Source organism: Setaria viridis, chromosome 8 (assembly GCF_005286985.2).
Source record: "Setaria viridis chromosome 8, Setaria_viridis_v4.0, whole genome shotgun sequence".
In the NCBI taxonomy this organism is placed as follows: domain Eukaryota; kingdom Viridiplantae; phylum Streptophyta; class Magnoliopsida; order Poales; family Poaceae; genus Setaria; species Setaria viridis.
Window position 1 is genome coordinate 13,803,522 of NC_048270.2, and position 15,865 is coordinate 13,819,386.

Consider the following 15,865-nt stretch of genomic DNA (forward strand, 5'->3'; position numbering starts at 1 on the left):
AGTATCTAACCTTAACAAGGCTGGACATTTCTTTTTTTTTAACAAGGTGTGCTAGTTCTTACATGCTCCTACTATGACTCATTGGGCTGCTGTCAAACGAATATTGAGATATTTGAAGTACACTCTGAAGCTTGGTTCAAAAATTAGTAGAACTTTATCATTACTTGTGAGTGCCTATTCTGATGCTGATTGGGCAGGATGTCTGGATAATCGACGTTCTATAGGAGGCTTTGCTGTGTTTCTGGGTCCTAATCTTGTCTCGTGGAGCGCACGTAAGCAAGCAATGGTATCTGGTTCAAGCACAGAGGCTGAATACAAGGCTGTTGCTAATGCGACAACTGAAGTGATGTGGATACAGACTTTGCTATGTGAACTGGGAGTTCAGGCACCTATAGCAGCAAAGTTATGGTGTGATAATTTGGGAGCTAAGTACTTATCTGCTAATCTAGTGTTTCATACTCGCACTAAACATATTGAAGTTGACTATCATTTTGTTCGAGAACGAGTAGCTAAACGGTTATTTCAACCAAGAAGCAGGTTGCTGATGGCTTTACAAAGTCGCTTGGGGTGCAGTTGCAAATGTTCAAGCACAATGTCAACTTGCGAAGTTTAGATTGAGAGGGCGTGTTAAGATATGTATTGTAACCGATATGGATAATGACCTGCCAGGAGTTTGAATTAAGCTGTTGTATAGACATAAGACTCCTTGTAAATCTAGTTTGTTATAGACAGAGCCTGGCCGACCACATCTATATATATGTAATTGTTTGCATCATATTAGATGCATCTATTAACACGCAACCGTCATCGACCGAAGATAGGATGTTGACGTTCCACGCATCCGCACCTCTGATTTTCACAAAAGATAGTGTGGGATATATAACAGGAAACGCTAATAACAATTCCCAGTCCCAGGAGATCCACTACTTCTAGTCCCAGCTTTCATGCTTATTCCAGCAAGACCAGAAGCAAGCTGTCCACCCGCCATGGGCAGCATCGCCCCTGATGGAGTTGGAGCCAGCGTCGAGAGATCAATCGGGATGGAAGAGGCTGCCGCTTTCGACCGCGTGGCGGAGAGAAAGAAGGCTGCTGTGTCAGCAGGGTTGATGTGGAAGCCGCCGGCGGCCATGGTGCTGGTGCAGCTGATCATCACGGGGCTGATCATGCTGTCCAAGGTGGTCATCAGCCGCGGCATGTTCATCTTCGCGCTCCACGCCTACCGCAGCGCCTTCGGCACCATGTGCATCCTACCTTTCGCAATGTTCTACGAGAGGTGCGTGCTCGCATAACTCCTCCCTTCTTTCGTACATCCATATCTTGGTTGCCTTTTGATTTCTTGAGTTATCTATTTTCTAAAAATGTTAGTTTTTTTGAACAAAGAAACCCCATGGTATTTCTGTTTCTTAAGCAAATTTTGAAGAATATTTGTGAGTCTTATATACACCGTTAGATGCATATGGAGACAAGTAGAACTTCATTTAGAGCATAAGGTCAAACGGCTCAAATTTGAAAATTAGGTGCCTAGTCAAATTGTTATTTTCTTAAACTACTTCTGTTTTAATTTTGTGCAGGGGGAAGTGGAAGGAGTTGAACTGGCGAACCTTGGGATGGATCTGCCTCAACTCGTGCATAGGGTACGTATCACTCCTCAAATTCAGTTATAATCTTTTATTAGTTTCTTCAGTCAGCCGCATATGGTCATGGAAATACAAATGATGGCCATGCGACGGGACTTGGGAGTTGCTCTCAATCGAAGTGCCAATGTGATTAAATAGAGCACAGCGAAGCTTTGGTGCTGCCTGCATGGCTGCATATCTTATTGTCCTGTCAACGCTTACACGAAGAACTTGGAAAATACTTTAGTCTGTGTATGTGTCAGTGCATACGTCAGTGCTCGAATAAGGATACTTAAAAACCTGAGCCTCTTTTGCTTCAAGATAAACCTACACTATCTAGATGTGCTCTAAGGGTTATCTAGTGCGTTTGCTCCCCCACCAATATAGAGTTTTGTAACATAGAACCAACCCTATCAATCTACTCTAGGAAGGTAAAGCTGCACAAGATTGCATCATAGTAAATGTCAAAACGCAGATGGTAAGCAAGAGGATTGCAAACTTGGTACTAGGATTTGTCCTATGGTATTGGTAGGCAAGCTGCCACCTCTATTCAATGATGGAGCTCTTGCAAGGATATGCTCTTAGTTAACCAAGACAGATGAGGAACTTTCCACCACGGCAAGTCTTGCTATAAGCCTTACTTCTGTTGCGATTGCTGTTTTCACTTTGGAGCTTGAGCCACAATAGCAAGGGCCTCTGCATCCATGTACAACCTTCCTGTCGCTGCTCCATACAAGCCGTGGAGTCAATAAGCTTGAGCCATCAAGAATCAAGGTGTGGTGCACACCAAGATCGACTACAAGTATGGATCACGCCTTAATCCACGCACATGGCAGTAATACCTGGCAAGACTCTCTCTTGGCATAACTTAGTACTAATCACTCACTAATCTCGTGCTAAATGCCTTAGATGATCAGTTTATGTACTTTGGTGGCTTTGTAGTCTTCTCAAGTGTGTAGCTTTCTCTAGACTCCAGCTTCCTCAAATAACCGAGTAAGGTGATAATTATAGGCTCAACCATTCAAACTAGACGTTGCGAATGGCTTAATTTCACTATGAAAACTGGATGATCTGAAGATATCTTGCTCGCACTCAAACAAACCCTCTGGTGTGCATAAGAAAGCAACTAATTATAACTGTTGGACACCTATATTAGCACACTATGCCAGGAACTATTTGTGGCCACACCTGACATTTTTTACCAGGGTCGGACATAATTTGCAATCTGCTCAAATAGCCAGGCGGGCTCTATCAGCAGACCTGTCCTTGAAATGCATTTTCAGGGCTGGGCCATATAAAGCAACCGATTATAGAAATGCAACCATTTCCAGGTTTGGGCCACATATTACCGATCCCGGAAACGGGGATTTCTTGGACCAGTCACTTATGTATATACCAGCCATAGAAATTGTTGCATTTCCAGGCCTGGCTAGTTTTGCCAGCCGGTCCTTGTAAATATTTTCCATGACCGGTCTACATATATATATGGAAGTACCCCTTTTGTCCACTTCTATAATACACATTTTATTTGAATATAAGTCTGTCTTTGTAAGTTTTAACCAATAACTAGTCAATTTATATGCACATTAACAGTATAAATATATCCAATTTTATATTTGTTTTACTATGATGTTGATTTTATAGCAGTTGACCAACAACATGTTGATAAATGGTAATTATCAGTAAGTACAGGCGATTAATAATTTGTGTGATATGCAGGTATGCGATGCCAACGTGCCTAAACTATTATGGTCTCCGGGATACTACACCATCCTATGCCGCCATCTTTCTCAATATAATTCCTCTCATAACCTTTATTTTATCCACCGTTTTGAGGTCAGAACTTGTTCTATTTTAATTTGTATATATGAGTCTGGACAATGTGCTTCAGATTTTTATAGGGTGTAGATAACGGGAACAACTAGTAAAAGTATTTATGTTCTGATCTATTTCAATCATAGTATTGTAATTCAACTCATCAAAACACACATTTCTGTAAAAATTTGTTAGAATGGAGAAATTGCAATTCGGTACTGCGACGGGATCACTGAAGGTAGTAGGAGTCCTGCTTGCCGTAGGAGGCACGATGCTGGTAAGCCTTTACAAGGGCAAGGTACTGCATCTTTGGGGTTCCATTTTACGGCACCAAAGATATGAGCAGCCACATACTGCAAAGCACCATGTAAGAGGAACAATCCTCTTGCTAGGCAGCAGCTTCACCTTTGCATCATGGTATCCGATTCAGGTAATCACACACTTTCTTGACCATTGTCCATCCAACTAAGTGTGCACAATGTATGTCACTGAAGTTCAAATATAATGATGTTTTGTTCCGCAGTCAATGGTCAACAAAGTTTATCCGCATAAGTATTGGTCATCCACGGCGACATGCTTTCTTGGAGGACTTCAGACAACATTAATTGGAATAATACTGAGACGAGATAGGAATACATGGAAGCTTGGATGGGATCTACAACTTCTAACCATTGTGTACACGGTAAAAGCCACCAGGTTCTTTAAATTTTCGAACTCAGTTTACAACATAAACTGTACTAATTCAGTTCATAAAAGAAAGAAACAATTTGAGCTGGGCATGGACCCCGCAAAACTCAGGTTAAAAACAAGGACAACAACACTGGTAGAGAAACGAGCAGTAGTCCCAGTTGGAAAACCTTTAGTCTCGGATTTTTCTTGAGGATGGAAGATCGTTTTTCCACCAGTGCAATATGATTTATTTGTATGCTTTTTAGGAGCAGCACCTAATAATGAAATGACGTTACAGACCCACAAGGTTGGGTGGTTTTCTGGTCCTCTTGCTTTCCTACATGTTCCCTTCTCCTAGTTATCTTATCTCATAATCTATCTCTGCGTCCGGCTCGCCTTCACTCAGTCAAGGGGTTCCCCTTTACCTCCTTCCGGGTTGAGCAAAAAAAATCAATGGATTGACCATTGCCGAAACAAGGTTTAAGCGCTAATGTATTTTAGAAAATAATTGTATGTGTTCATTTGTTGGTCTTTTAGCGAATTTATTCATTTGTGCTTGATGAAGTTAATATGAAAACAAACATAAACACCAACTACTATGCAGGCGGTACTTGCAACAGCAGTAAGATACAACCTGGAGTCATGGGCCGTTGCCAAGCGAGGCCCAGCGTTTCCAACAATGTTTATCCCTTTAATAACTGTGTTCACTACCATGTTGGACTCCATATTTTTAGGGGCTGCCATTACCGTTGGAAGGTTAGCTGTTTCTAACTCTTGCTGTAATTGCGCTATCCTGCTTAAATTTTTCATGGCTGTATGTAACTATTGATTGAACTGTCCCGTTTCTGAATGTGCAGCCTCCTTGGTGCAGTAACCGTAATTGCAGGGCTCTATGTTTTCCTATGGGGAAAATCGAAAGAGCTGCCCACAAAGTAGATATTACCAAAAGGATGGAATTGTATTTTTATACTGTTAGGTATACGATTCATTGTTAAGTTAATTTATATATGCAACAGGCGTATCAAATAATCAATTACTTATATTGATTTTATTCGATGAGGCATCCGCAGCTTACTAGCAAGGGTCCATGTCTTTCAGACATCACAATTTGTCAGCCAGATTTGGTTTACTGCGGTTACTGGCACTACCAGAACCTCAAATTTGCCGAGTGGTTTTTTTCGAGTATTTTTTTCAAATACTCGGCAAACAATCTTATGCCAAGTGCCGATCCAAAAACACTCGGCAAAAAAAAAACACTCGGCAAAGGGGGGTTTGGCGAGTGTAAACGAAAAAACACTCAGCAAAGGGGAGTTTGCCGAGTGTTTTTTTGTTACACTCGGCAAACCCTTTTTTTTACTCATGCACCGCCCCACCCAGGCATAAACGCATGCTGCCCAAACCCCCACCCACCCACGCGCCCCTCCCCCCTCCCGGCCCCTCCCCTCCTCAGCTCCCTCTCGCGCCCCCTCCCCTCCTCACGCGGGACCCCACCCTCTTCCCTCCTCAGCAACTTGGCAGCCAGATCCGGCTGGAGCTCGGCCGCCTCCTTCTCCCTCCTCCCTTCCCTCCTTCTCCCGCCGCCCCCTCCCTCTCCCCACCGGCGGGCGAGATCCGGCAGCCGGGCGAGGCGCCTCGAGGGAGGGGGCTCCGGCGGTGGCGGCTAGAGGGGAGGGTGCTCCGGCGGCAGCCAGATCCGGGCTCGACGGCGGCCAGATCCAGAGCTTGGTAGCGGCCAGATCCGGGCTTGGTGGCGGCGGGTCGAGGGGAGGAGGCTCTGTGGCGGCGGGCATGTGCATGGTGGCGGCGGCGGCGTGGTGGCAGTGGCTGCATTGTTTTTTTTATTTTTTTCAAAAAGTTTTGCCGAGTGTTCGACATAAAACACTCGGCAAAGAAACTTTGTTGTAGCTTTCTTTGCCATGTGCCCTTTGCCGAGTGTAACACTCGGCGAAGGGTTTGCCGAGAGTGTTTCTGGCTTTGCCGTGTGCCCATAGTGTGGAAATCATCACAGATGTTAAAAATCAATATACGAGGTCGCAATTGACCGAGTTGCTTCACTTTTGTAAAAGGTCACAGCAAGTTTTCAAGCAAACCAGTAAAGTGATAATTCTTCACTGACATCGAAGAACTACGGTAGCAATACTGTTCATGTAGTAGCTCCTTTCCTCTTTCTTCCCAAAGTGAACTAGTAAACAGGTGGAGCCGATGAAGCCAGAATTTTGGGCTTCACCGGCTCCAGCTCCTAGGGTGCTACAGTGCTGAAGCCAGAGCACCTCAGAACCTTCCAAAGACACCCTTAACTGCCGCTGCTGTAGACACAGTCTCAAACAGGTTTATCGGAAATGCTATCATCAGGGCGTCCGGACGCCCATCCACCTTTTCGGACGCGTCATCCGCCGTTCGCTACATCTGACGGCTCCGCTTCCTTCTTACTGGCAACCGTCCCCTTTCTTTTCTTGCGCGGTTATTTCCCCTTTTCCAACCGGCAACCACCGCATTTCCTCCTTCACTATTCCATTCCTTTTTACCGTTGTTGCTCCGGCAATGCGGTCGCCGCGTCCGGTAGGAGGGACACCCAAGTCCTCTTCCGTCTCGCCGGCGCTCCCTTCTTCGCCTCCGGTGGGAAGGATCACCAGGTCTTCATCCGCCTCACCGGGAACGCGATCGCCTCGCCATGTTCGAAGTCCGTCCAGCCCCTCCACGCCGGCAATGCGATCGCCGCGCTCGCTTCGAAGTTCGCCTCCGGAGGTAAATTGCAGCGAGCCAAGCATCGATGTTGGCGTTTCCTCCCACACGCGCTCTCGCCGGCAGCTCTCGTCTTCCCTTGGTTTGGACCCCGCTGCTGCTCCGCCAGATCTGCGTGAAGCAAATCCTCCCGCCAATGCTCTTTAGGACAACGATAACAACCGCGCGAGTGTTTTAATTCCGTTCCGTTGTTTTTGTGTGGATTTTGGTTCGGATTTGATTTCGTTTAGTGTTTTAGGGTTCGTCCGTTTAGTGTTTCTAGGATTTTTGAACTAGCATATCCTGTGTTAGGGTTACATGTCAACGCTATTTTTTCAGTTGCGATATTGCAAAAGTTTTAGATGATAACATTCATGTTACCATTTTATTTCGAGATGTTTCATCAATTACTTATCAATGTTGCTACAGATTTTTTGATATGTTGCAATAGTTTGGATGATGTTTAGACGTTAACATTCAGTTCATCTTTTTAATTTTCAGTTGTTTCATTAACTATTTATCAATGTTGCACCTGCTTTACTTTGATGTTGCAATAGTTTACAGCATGTTTAGGATATAACATTCAGTTCACCTTTTTAATTATGATGTGTTTCATTAATTAGTTATCAATGTTGCACCTGCTTTTTTGAGATGTTGCAAAAGTTTAGAGTATTACATTGAGTTCACCTTTTTTAATTCTGAGATGTTTCATTAATTATTTATCAATGTTACACTTGCTTTTTTGAAATGTTGCATATCTGTACAGGTTATATGTTGTATCAATCAGTTAACATATTCATTTTTGAATTGTTTCATTAATTTAATATCAATGTGGTACTTGCTGAATAGGGATGTTTCAAAGAATTTTTAGATTCTGAAACATTAAATTTTCATGTACCATTCAATTATATGACTGATACTTTGTTTTATTTATTGTTAGCAGTTAAGGTGCAGTTAAGAAAAGAGGAGGAACACTTCAAGACTAGATTCTCAGTTCATAGAATTCGCGACCTACTTCCTAATCTTGAGGATCATCAGAAGCAGTGGATCAATAAAGCTGGCTTTGGTGCTCTGTTGACGTTAGCTGAGTTTTCATTGCCAGTGAAGCTTGTTAAATGGATGCTTAAACATGTGGACCCTTTGCTCCGGGAGTTTAGATACAGGAACAAGGTCATTGTATTCAACCGTGACCTTGTTTGCATTCTTGGGCTTCAAAATAGCATCATTCCTTTGAGATTATCTGGTGACTCGGAAGATGTCAAGAAACTTCGGGAAGTCTACAAGGATGGTGATAGAGCTAAAATTGCAAAGTGTAAAGAGATTGTGCAATCTAGCAAGGACAAGGATTCCTTTGTGAGGCCTTTTTTCTCTGTTGGCTCTAGGGACTATCTACACTCTAGGAACAGGCAACTATGTCAGCCTCAAATATCTTCATAGTCTAGTTGATATTTCTGAAATCAGCACCTTTGATTGGGCGGGGCATATGTTGGATGAGCTGATGAATGAAGTGAAGAAGTACCATAAATTTACTCCTGATAGGCTTGACAAAGACCACCAGATGGGATCTTGTCTAATTATTCTAGCGGTATGGTTATTTAATGCCTTTCTTTCAGCATTTTAAGTTCTTTTTTCCTGCCCATTCAATAATTCTATGATCATATTCTTATATTCTCTCTTACAAGGATCATCTTATCAAATTTCAGATTGCTTACATGGACCATCTTGATTTACCAACTGATCGAGGAGGCCATCAATTGAATTACAATCTGCCTCGTATCTGCAATGTTTCAAACATAGACTTTGATTTTATCTTGGCAGTTGATAAAAACATGCTGGCATTGGGCAATACATTTGGAAAACTCCCTGTATGTTCTTTTCACAATCTTTTCTTCATTCTTTTTGCCTTCTTTTTCATTGCTTTTTGCCTTCTTAAAAATTTTCATGCTTCTTTTCATGATCAGTTTCGCGACTTCTCCCGTACTCCTTATGGTGGTGCCCCAATTGTACAAGAACACCCTCTTGCTGTGCACGTGGACGAGCTGCTGAGGAGCCGCTGGACGTGATCGACTACGTACGACTACGTTGTTCGACTACGTACGACTACGTGATCGTCTTCACTGCACCGACGCATATCTACATCTTCCGCACCAGTAGTGCGTCGAGTGGTAATCCCGTGATCCTTATACGGCAGTTCTTCCTGGTTATACGCGGTAGAAATTTTGATTTGCGCTAGCGTAGCCTACCTCGTATCCCAACAGTGGTATCAAGAGCCTTAGCTGCTTAGTTTTGGATTCGGGATGTGTGCATATGGAGATATGCGAGTTTTCTGTTTGATCTATGTCCTGGTTTCGTGCCCTTGCTGCAATGGTAGTGTAACGACATACTCCTACCGGTCGGTTTCCGCCATCGGAGTTAAGTGATACACGTAAATCCAGTTGCAGTGAGGGAAGATCAATATGATTGGTCGAATCGAGATCCAGGGTCATACGCCAGGCGCATTAGATGTGCAATGGTAGATGGGATCTACTGCCGGGGTCGGGATTTTGCCGTATGCGCATGCTTCGGTAAATCAGCCGTAACTTTTCGGTATGATCTCGGATCGGGGCGATTTCTATACGAAAATTGATCTACAGAAAAAGTTACACGTGAATTTCAACCGCTTCGCCGTTTTCGGCGAAATTAGATTTGCCAAATTCGGCTTGGAAGATGGAGTTTCAGGCCTCCGAAGTTTGGAACGTTAGGACGCCTAACTCTCTTTTGCAGGATGTATCTTGTGATCAGTATGGCCCCCTTGTGTATGTGATGCATATGTGTAACTAATTCGTGACCTGCGTGTCGCGCGTACGGCAACACGGCAGGAGCCATATGTGTTGTCACTTTATTGTATTTAATGGTCTGCGTACCAATCTGTGATGATCCAAGCAACTATGTAATCTTCATTACTAGATTCTTTACTAGCTATTAGGCGTAATAGCATGCTCTAGTTCTTGGAGGACTCATCACCAGGAGGATGGCGCACATGGAACATGGAGATGGAGATCACCATGGTGAACAGGTTCTATGGAGATGGAGATCACCATATGAAAACGGGCCATACTGTGTCACAAGCTGTGTGAATGCTATTCTGTTTATGTTTTACTTTCTGCATGCTGTGATGTTAGAAGTAGAACGATCCCTCGCAAATTTTAAGTTAGTATGCCCTCCCAACTAAAACTTGCACCGTCCCATGTCTTGTACAATTAGTGGTGGGTCTATGAAATTAGGGTGCCACTAGTTTTCCTTGACTAGATGGGTTTGTGTCGGACACTTACACGCATAAGGGTTGGTTTGCTTAACGAGGTCATCTTAACGGTTAAAGACCTTGGGGCATAAAGGTTGGGCGCCGAGACATAGAGATGTCACCCAACAACAGGAGTCATATGTGATATGATTAGCAAAAGTTGCTTACCGATCTACCTCGTTTGCTAGCGGTGATGCTAAAGCTCACTAGTAGACTTGTTAGTTGTGGATCCTGAATCACTAAGTTTCAATAGAGGGATATTGATTTTAGTGGGAGTAGATTCTGTTAAAATAGTTTAATGTAATTTGCTCTATCATGGATACGTTTGTCTTAGTGTATTTTGCATTACTTTTGTTGTAGATTAAATGGCACCTAGCAACACCACCACATCGTTTGCTTTGCGTTCGGTACTTGAGAAGGACAAGTTGAATGGAACAAACTACTCGGATTGGATCCGCAACCTGAGAATTGTTCTCAGGGCTGAGAAAAAGGAAGATGTTCTAGACAACCCACTACCAGAAGAACCTGCTGAGGATGCACCCGCTGCTGCTAAGAATGCTTACAAGAAAGCATGTGATGCTAACCTTGAAGTAAGCTGCCTTATGCTTGCTTGCATGGAACCCGAGCTGCAAATGCAGTTCGAAACAAACCATGAGGCGCACGATATGATCGTGGCGCTTAGAGACATGTTCCAAACACAGGCCAGGACTGAAAGGTTCAATGTGTCTAAGGCCTTTGTTGAGAACAAGCTAGCAGAAGGCGCAGCAGTAGGACCACACGTGATCAAGATGGTTGGTTACACTCAACGGTTGGAGAAGCTAGGCTTCCCACTGGGCCAAGAGTTGGCCACTGATTTCATTCTTTCCTCTCTTCCGCCTAGCTATGGGAACTTCATCTCGAACTACCATATGCATGGGACGGAGAAGGGATTGAATGAGCTGTGTGGTATGCTCAAGACAGCAGAGGCTGACATCAAGAAAAGCGCTAGTACCAGCCATGTGATGGCGATACAGAACAAGCCCAGCTTTAAAAAGAAGGGCAATTCTTGGAAGAAGAAGGGCAAGGCTGGAACGTCCAAGCCAAACCCACCGCCCAAGGTTAAAGCTGGACCTGGACCTGCTCCAGATAAAGAGTGCTTTTACTGTCATGAACTTGGTCACTGGAAGAGAAACTGCAAGCAGTACCTAGCTTCGTTGAAGAACGACGGAAGTAAGAGTACTTCTACCTCAGGTACGCTTGTTGTTAATGTTATAGACAACATATTTCTCGCTGATACAGTTATTAATTCTTGGGTATTTGATACCGGATCGGTTGCTCATATTTGCAATTCGATGCAGGGAATGATAAGAAGTAGAAGCGTGGAAAGAGGAGAAGTTGATTTCCGCGTGGGCAATAATGCAAGAGTTGCTGCTTTGACCGTCGGGACGATGCAACTCCACCTCCCGTCAGGATTTATTATGGATTTGAATAATTGTTATTTTGTTCCTAGTTTAAGTCGAAACATTTTGTCTCCTTCATGCTTGATGAAGGATGGTTATTCATTTGCGAGTGAAAACAATGGTTGTGTGATCTCTAAGAATAATATGTTTATGGCTTTTGCACCCATTGTGAATGGATTGTTTGTTTTAAATCTTGATGGTTCACCTGTCTGTAATGTAAGTGCTAAAAGGCCTCGGCCTAATGATTTGAGTCCTACCTACTTGTGGCATTGTCGTTTGGGTCATATAAGTGAAAAGCGCATGAAGAAGCTCCATTCTGATGGACTTCTAACTTCGTTTGATTTTGAATCATACGAGACATGTGAGGCTTGCTTGCTAGGCAAGATGACCAAGACGCCTTTCACAGGATTTCCTGAGAGAGCAGTAGACTTGTTGGAACTCGTACATAGTGATGTATGCGGACCAATGAGCATGACGGCTAGAGGAGGATTCCAATACTTCATAACTTTCACTGATGATTTTAGTAGATATGGCTATGTCTACTTGATGAGGCACAAGTCTGAAACCTTTGAAAAGTTCAAGGAATTTCAGAATGAAGTTGAAAATCAGCGTGGCAAGAAAATTAAGGCCTTACGATCTGATCGTGGAGGCGAGTATTTGAGCCACGAGTTTAGCAATCATCTAAAGAGTTGCGGAATTGTTCCACAACTTACGCCGCCTGGAACACCTCAGAGAAACGGTGTGTCCGAGCGACGTAATCGAACTTTGTTAGACATGGTTCGATCAATGATGAGCCAGTCGGACCTACCGTTGTCATTTTGGGGATACGCTCTAGAAACAGCAGCTTTCACACTAAATAGGGTACCATCTAAATCCGTAGTTAAGACACCATATGAGATATGGACTGGAAAGGTTCCCAGTTTGTCTTTTCTAAAGATTTGGGGATGTGAAGTGTTTGTCAAGCGACTTCAGTCGGACAAGATCACACCCAAGTCGGATAAGTGCATTTTCGTGGGATATCCAAAGGAAACTTTGGGATATTATTTCTACAACCGATCAGAAGGCAAAGTGTTTGTCGCTCGGAACGGGGTTTTCCTAGAGAAAGAGTTTCTCAAAGGAGAAAAGAGTGGAAAGACAGTGCATCTTGAAGAAGTTCAAGATGAGCCAATCGGGCAAGAATCAATGAGTGATGCTAACGTAGCAGAACAAGTTGAGATACCCATGGCAAGAGAAGCACCGCCACAACCACGAAGGTCGGCAAGGCTCCGCGAAATGCGAGAAATATTATTGTTGGACAATGATGAGCCTGCGACATATGCAGAAGCAATGATGGACCCAGACTCCGAAAAATGGCAGAGTGCCATGCAATCCGAAATAGAGTCCATGGGAGACAATCAAGTTTGGAACTTGGTTGACCCGCCTGATGGTGTTAAAGCCATAGAGTGCAAGTGGATCTATAAGAAGAAAAAGGACATGGATGGAAATGTTCACATCTATAAAGCACGACTTGTCGCAAAAGGTTTTCGACAAGTTCAAGGAGTTGACTACGACGAGACCTTCTCGCCCGTAGTGATGCTTAAGTCCATTCGGATTATTCTAGCTATAGCTGCATATTTCGATTATGAGATATGGCAGATGGATGTCAAGACAGCTTTCCTGAATGGAAACCTAGCTGAGGACGTGTATATGATACAGCCCGAGGGTTTTGTCGATCCGAAAAATGCTGGAAAGGTATGCAAGCTTCAGAGATCCATTTATGGATTGAAGCAAGCATCTAGGAGTTGGAACATTCGTTTTGATGAAGTGGTCAAAGGGTTTGACTTCACCAAGAACGAAGAAGAGTCTTGTGTTTACAAGAAGGTTAGTGGGAGCTCTGTAGTATTTCTAATCTTATATGTGGATGACATATTATTGATTGGAAATAACATTCCTATGCTTGAGTCCGTAAAGACTTCACTGAAAAATAGTTTTTCGATGAAGGACTTAGGGGAAGCGGCATATATTCTGGGCATTAAGATCTATAGAGATAGATCGAGAAGGCTTATAGGTTTGAGCCAAGATACTTATATTGACAAAGTGTTGAAGCGGTTCAGCATGGAAGAGGCAAAGAAAGGGTTCTTGCCTATGTCACATGGCATACATCTCAGCAAGACTCAGTGTCCTTCGACTGCTGATGAGCGGGATCGCATGAGTAGAGTACCATATGCCTCGGCTATTGGATCTATCATGTATGCAATGATAAGTACTCGCCCAGATGTTTCATATGCGCTAAGTATGACAAGCAGACACCAATCTGATCCAGGTGAGAGTCACTGGACAGCGGTGAAAAACATTCTTAAGTACTTGAGAAGGACTAAAGATATGTTCCTCGTCTATGGAGGTCAGGAGGAGCTCGTTGTAACAGGTTACACCGATGCTAGTTTCCAAACCGACAGAGATGATTCAAAGTCACAATCAGGATTTGTGTTCACACTGAATGGTGGTGCTGTTAGTTGGAAGAGTTCCAAGCAGGAGACGGTGGCCGATTCTACGACGGAAGCCGAGTACATCGCGGCTTCGGAAGCCGCGAAGGAAGGTGTTTGGATTAGGAATTTCCTCATTGAGCTTGGTGTGTTCCCGAATGCGTCCAGCCCATTGAATCTCTACTGTGATAACAATGGGGCAATTGCGCAAGCAAAGGAGCCAAGGAACCACCAGAAGAACAAACACGTAATGCGGCGATTTCATCTCATTCGAGACTTCATTAACCGGGGTGAGATCAAGATATGCAAAATACACACGGATCTGAACATTTCTGATCCGTTGACAAAACCACTCCCGCAGGCTAAGCATGATGCGCATGTAAGAGCTATGGGTATTAGGTACCTTCTAGATTGACTCTAGTGCAAGTGGGAGACTGTTGGAGGTATGCCCTAGAGGCAATCATAGAGATGATGATATTCCATTTGTATCCATGATTTGCATATTGTGTTCATTGAATATCCATTAAAGGCTACTTGAATTGATTTGCAATTATGTGAATTGTATGTGAAACTCTTTACTTGTATGGTTATTCTAAAGTTGTCCCTAGTCGGAGTTCATGTGAGGACACACATGAATATTAGACTAGCACATGTATTAGTTGATGACTATGTTTCACAAGTCATGGACATGGAGATGTTGAACTAATAATGTGGACACATGTGGAGACATGTGTTAGGACTGACCCAACACGAGAAGTAGTTCTCTCTTTAAACAACATATACGCTTTGTCCTTAGACCTGAGATTGTCGCATGTATTCTAGATGTGGATCGACCTACTTAGGGGCTATCAAACGCTACGTCGTAACAGGGTAGTTATAAAGGTAGCTTTCGGGTTTGTCAAGAAGCATGCTATGAGACATGGTCAATCAAGATGGGATTTGCCCCTCTCTGATTGAGAGTGATATCTCTGGGCCCCTCGAGTGATCGGATCCGAAAATGCATGGCCATGCTACGTACGGTTAAGAGTTAACCTACAAAGGGATTCCGAATCACAGGATCGAGAAAGAGCGGTCAGCTTGAAGCTAGACCAAATATCGTGAGGCAAAGGGAATAGCATGTATATTATGTTGTGATGGTTCGTCTGATATGATCTTCGTATGCGTATAGGAGTTGGCACGTCTTGCTAGAGGCCGCTACCGACTATTGGGCCGAGTAGGAGTACTCGGGCCATGTCTATACGTATCCGAACCCATAGGGTCACACACTTAAGGGGCTGGAAGCCCAATTCGGATCTGATCCGAGTTGGATTAGGTTTAGGAGTGCTAATGGGCCTCGGATCCAGAGGCCCATCAGGAACCTCTATAAATAGAGGGGTGGGGGCGCCCTAGGGTTTACACCTTTTGGCTGAACACACTTGCCGCGCCTCCCACGCCCTCGCCTGTTGCAACTCGCGGATCTAGCAATCCGGCTTGCGACGCTTCCTCCCTGCACGTGTGGATACCTTGGAGGTGTTGCGCCTGCAACACTTGGACGAGCCATCGACGAGCCGCCGACGATCCACGACGAGCCGACGACGAGCCGCGGCACCGGAGGCGATCTTGCTGTGCACGTGGACGAGCTGCTGAGGAGCCGCTGGACGTGATCGACTACGTACGACTACGTTGTTCGACTACGTACGACTACGTGATCGTCTTCACTGCACCGACGCATATCTACATCTTCCGCACCAGTAGTGCGTCGAGTGGTAATCCCGTGATCCTTATACGGCAGTTCTTCCTGGTTATACGCGGTAGAAATTTTGATTTGCGCTAGCGTAGCCTACCTCGTATCCCAACACACCCTGCCCCTGCTGTTGGAATTCC

At 44.2% G+C, this 15,865-nt stretch overlaps 2 protein-coding genes across 3 annotated transcripts; both read left to right on the plus strand.

Moving 5' to 3' along the window:
- Positions 1–795: 795 nt before the first annotated feature.
- On the plus strand, positions 796–5,151 carry LOC117866738 (WAT1-related protein At5g64700). Of its 2 annotated transcripts, XM_034751022.2 has the most exons (7): positions 799–1,273; positions 1,572–1,634; positions 3,336–3,452; positions 3,627–3,861; positions 3,955–4,113; positions 4,705–4,856; positions 4,958–5,151. In XM_034751022.2, the coding sequence occupies exons 1-7, from the start codon at positions 945–947 to the stop codon at positions 5,034–5,036; spliced, it is 1,134 nt and encodes a 377-aa protein (XP_034606913.1). In that variant the 5' UTR covers positions 799–944; the 3' UTR covers positions 5,037–5,151. The 2 variants fall into 2 exon arrangements, with proteins under 2 accessions (XP_034606914.1, XP_034606913.1); XM_034751023.2 differs by lacking the exon at positions 3,336–3,452 and having other exon boundaries at positions 796–1,273.
- A 2,613-nt stretch (positions 5,152–7,764) lies between these two features.
- LOC140223675 (uncharacterized) lies at positions 7,765–11,731 on the plus strand. The gene is made up of 5 exons (XM_072295766.1): positions 7,765–8,406; positions 8,525–8,686; positions 8,783–8,986; positions 10,462–11,331; positions 11,439–11,731. Exons 4-5 carry the CDS (start codon positions 10,467–10,469, stop codon positions 11,453–11,455), a joined length of 882 nt encoding a protein of 293 aa, XP_072151867.1. The 5' UTR covers positions 7,765–8,406; positions 8,525–8,686; positions 8,783–8,986; positions 10,462–10,466; the 3' UTR covers positions 11,456–11,731.
- The last annotated feature ends 4,134 nt before the right edge of the window (positions 11,732–15,865 follow it).

Excerpts from the sequence above, each read along its gene's own strand:
- LOC117866738 (XM_034751022.2), top strand. The coding sequence starts at position 945 with ATGCTTATTCCAGCAAGACCAGAAGCAAGCTGTCCACCCGCCATGGGC. Across the intron at positions 3,453-3,626 it reads ATTTTATCCACCGTTTTGAG|AATGGAGAAATTGCAATTCG; the intron begins GTCAGAACTTGT and ends AAAATTTGTTAG. Across the intron at positions 4,857-4,957 it reads GCTGCCATTACCGTTGGAAG|CCTCCTTGGTGCAGTAACCG; the intron begins GTTAGCTGTTTC and ends CTGAATGTGCAG.
- LOC140223675 (XM_072295766.1), top strand. The coding sequence starts at position 10,467 with ATGGCACCTAGCAACACCACCACATCGTTTGCTTTGCGTTCGGTACTT.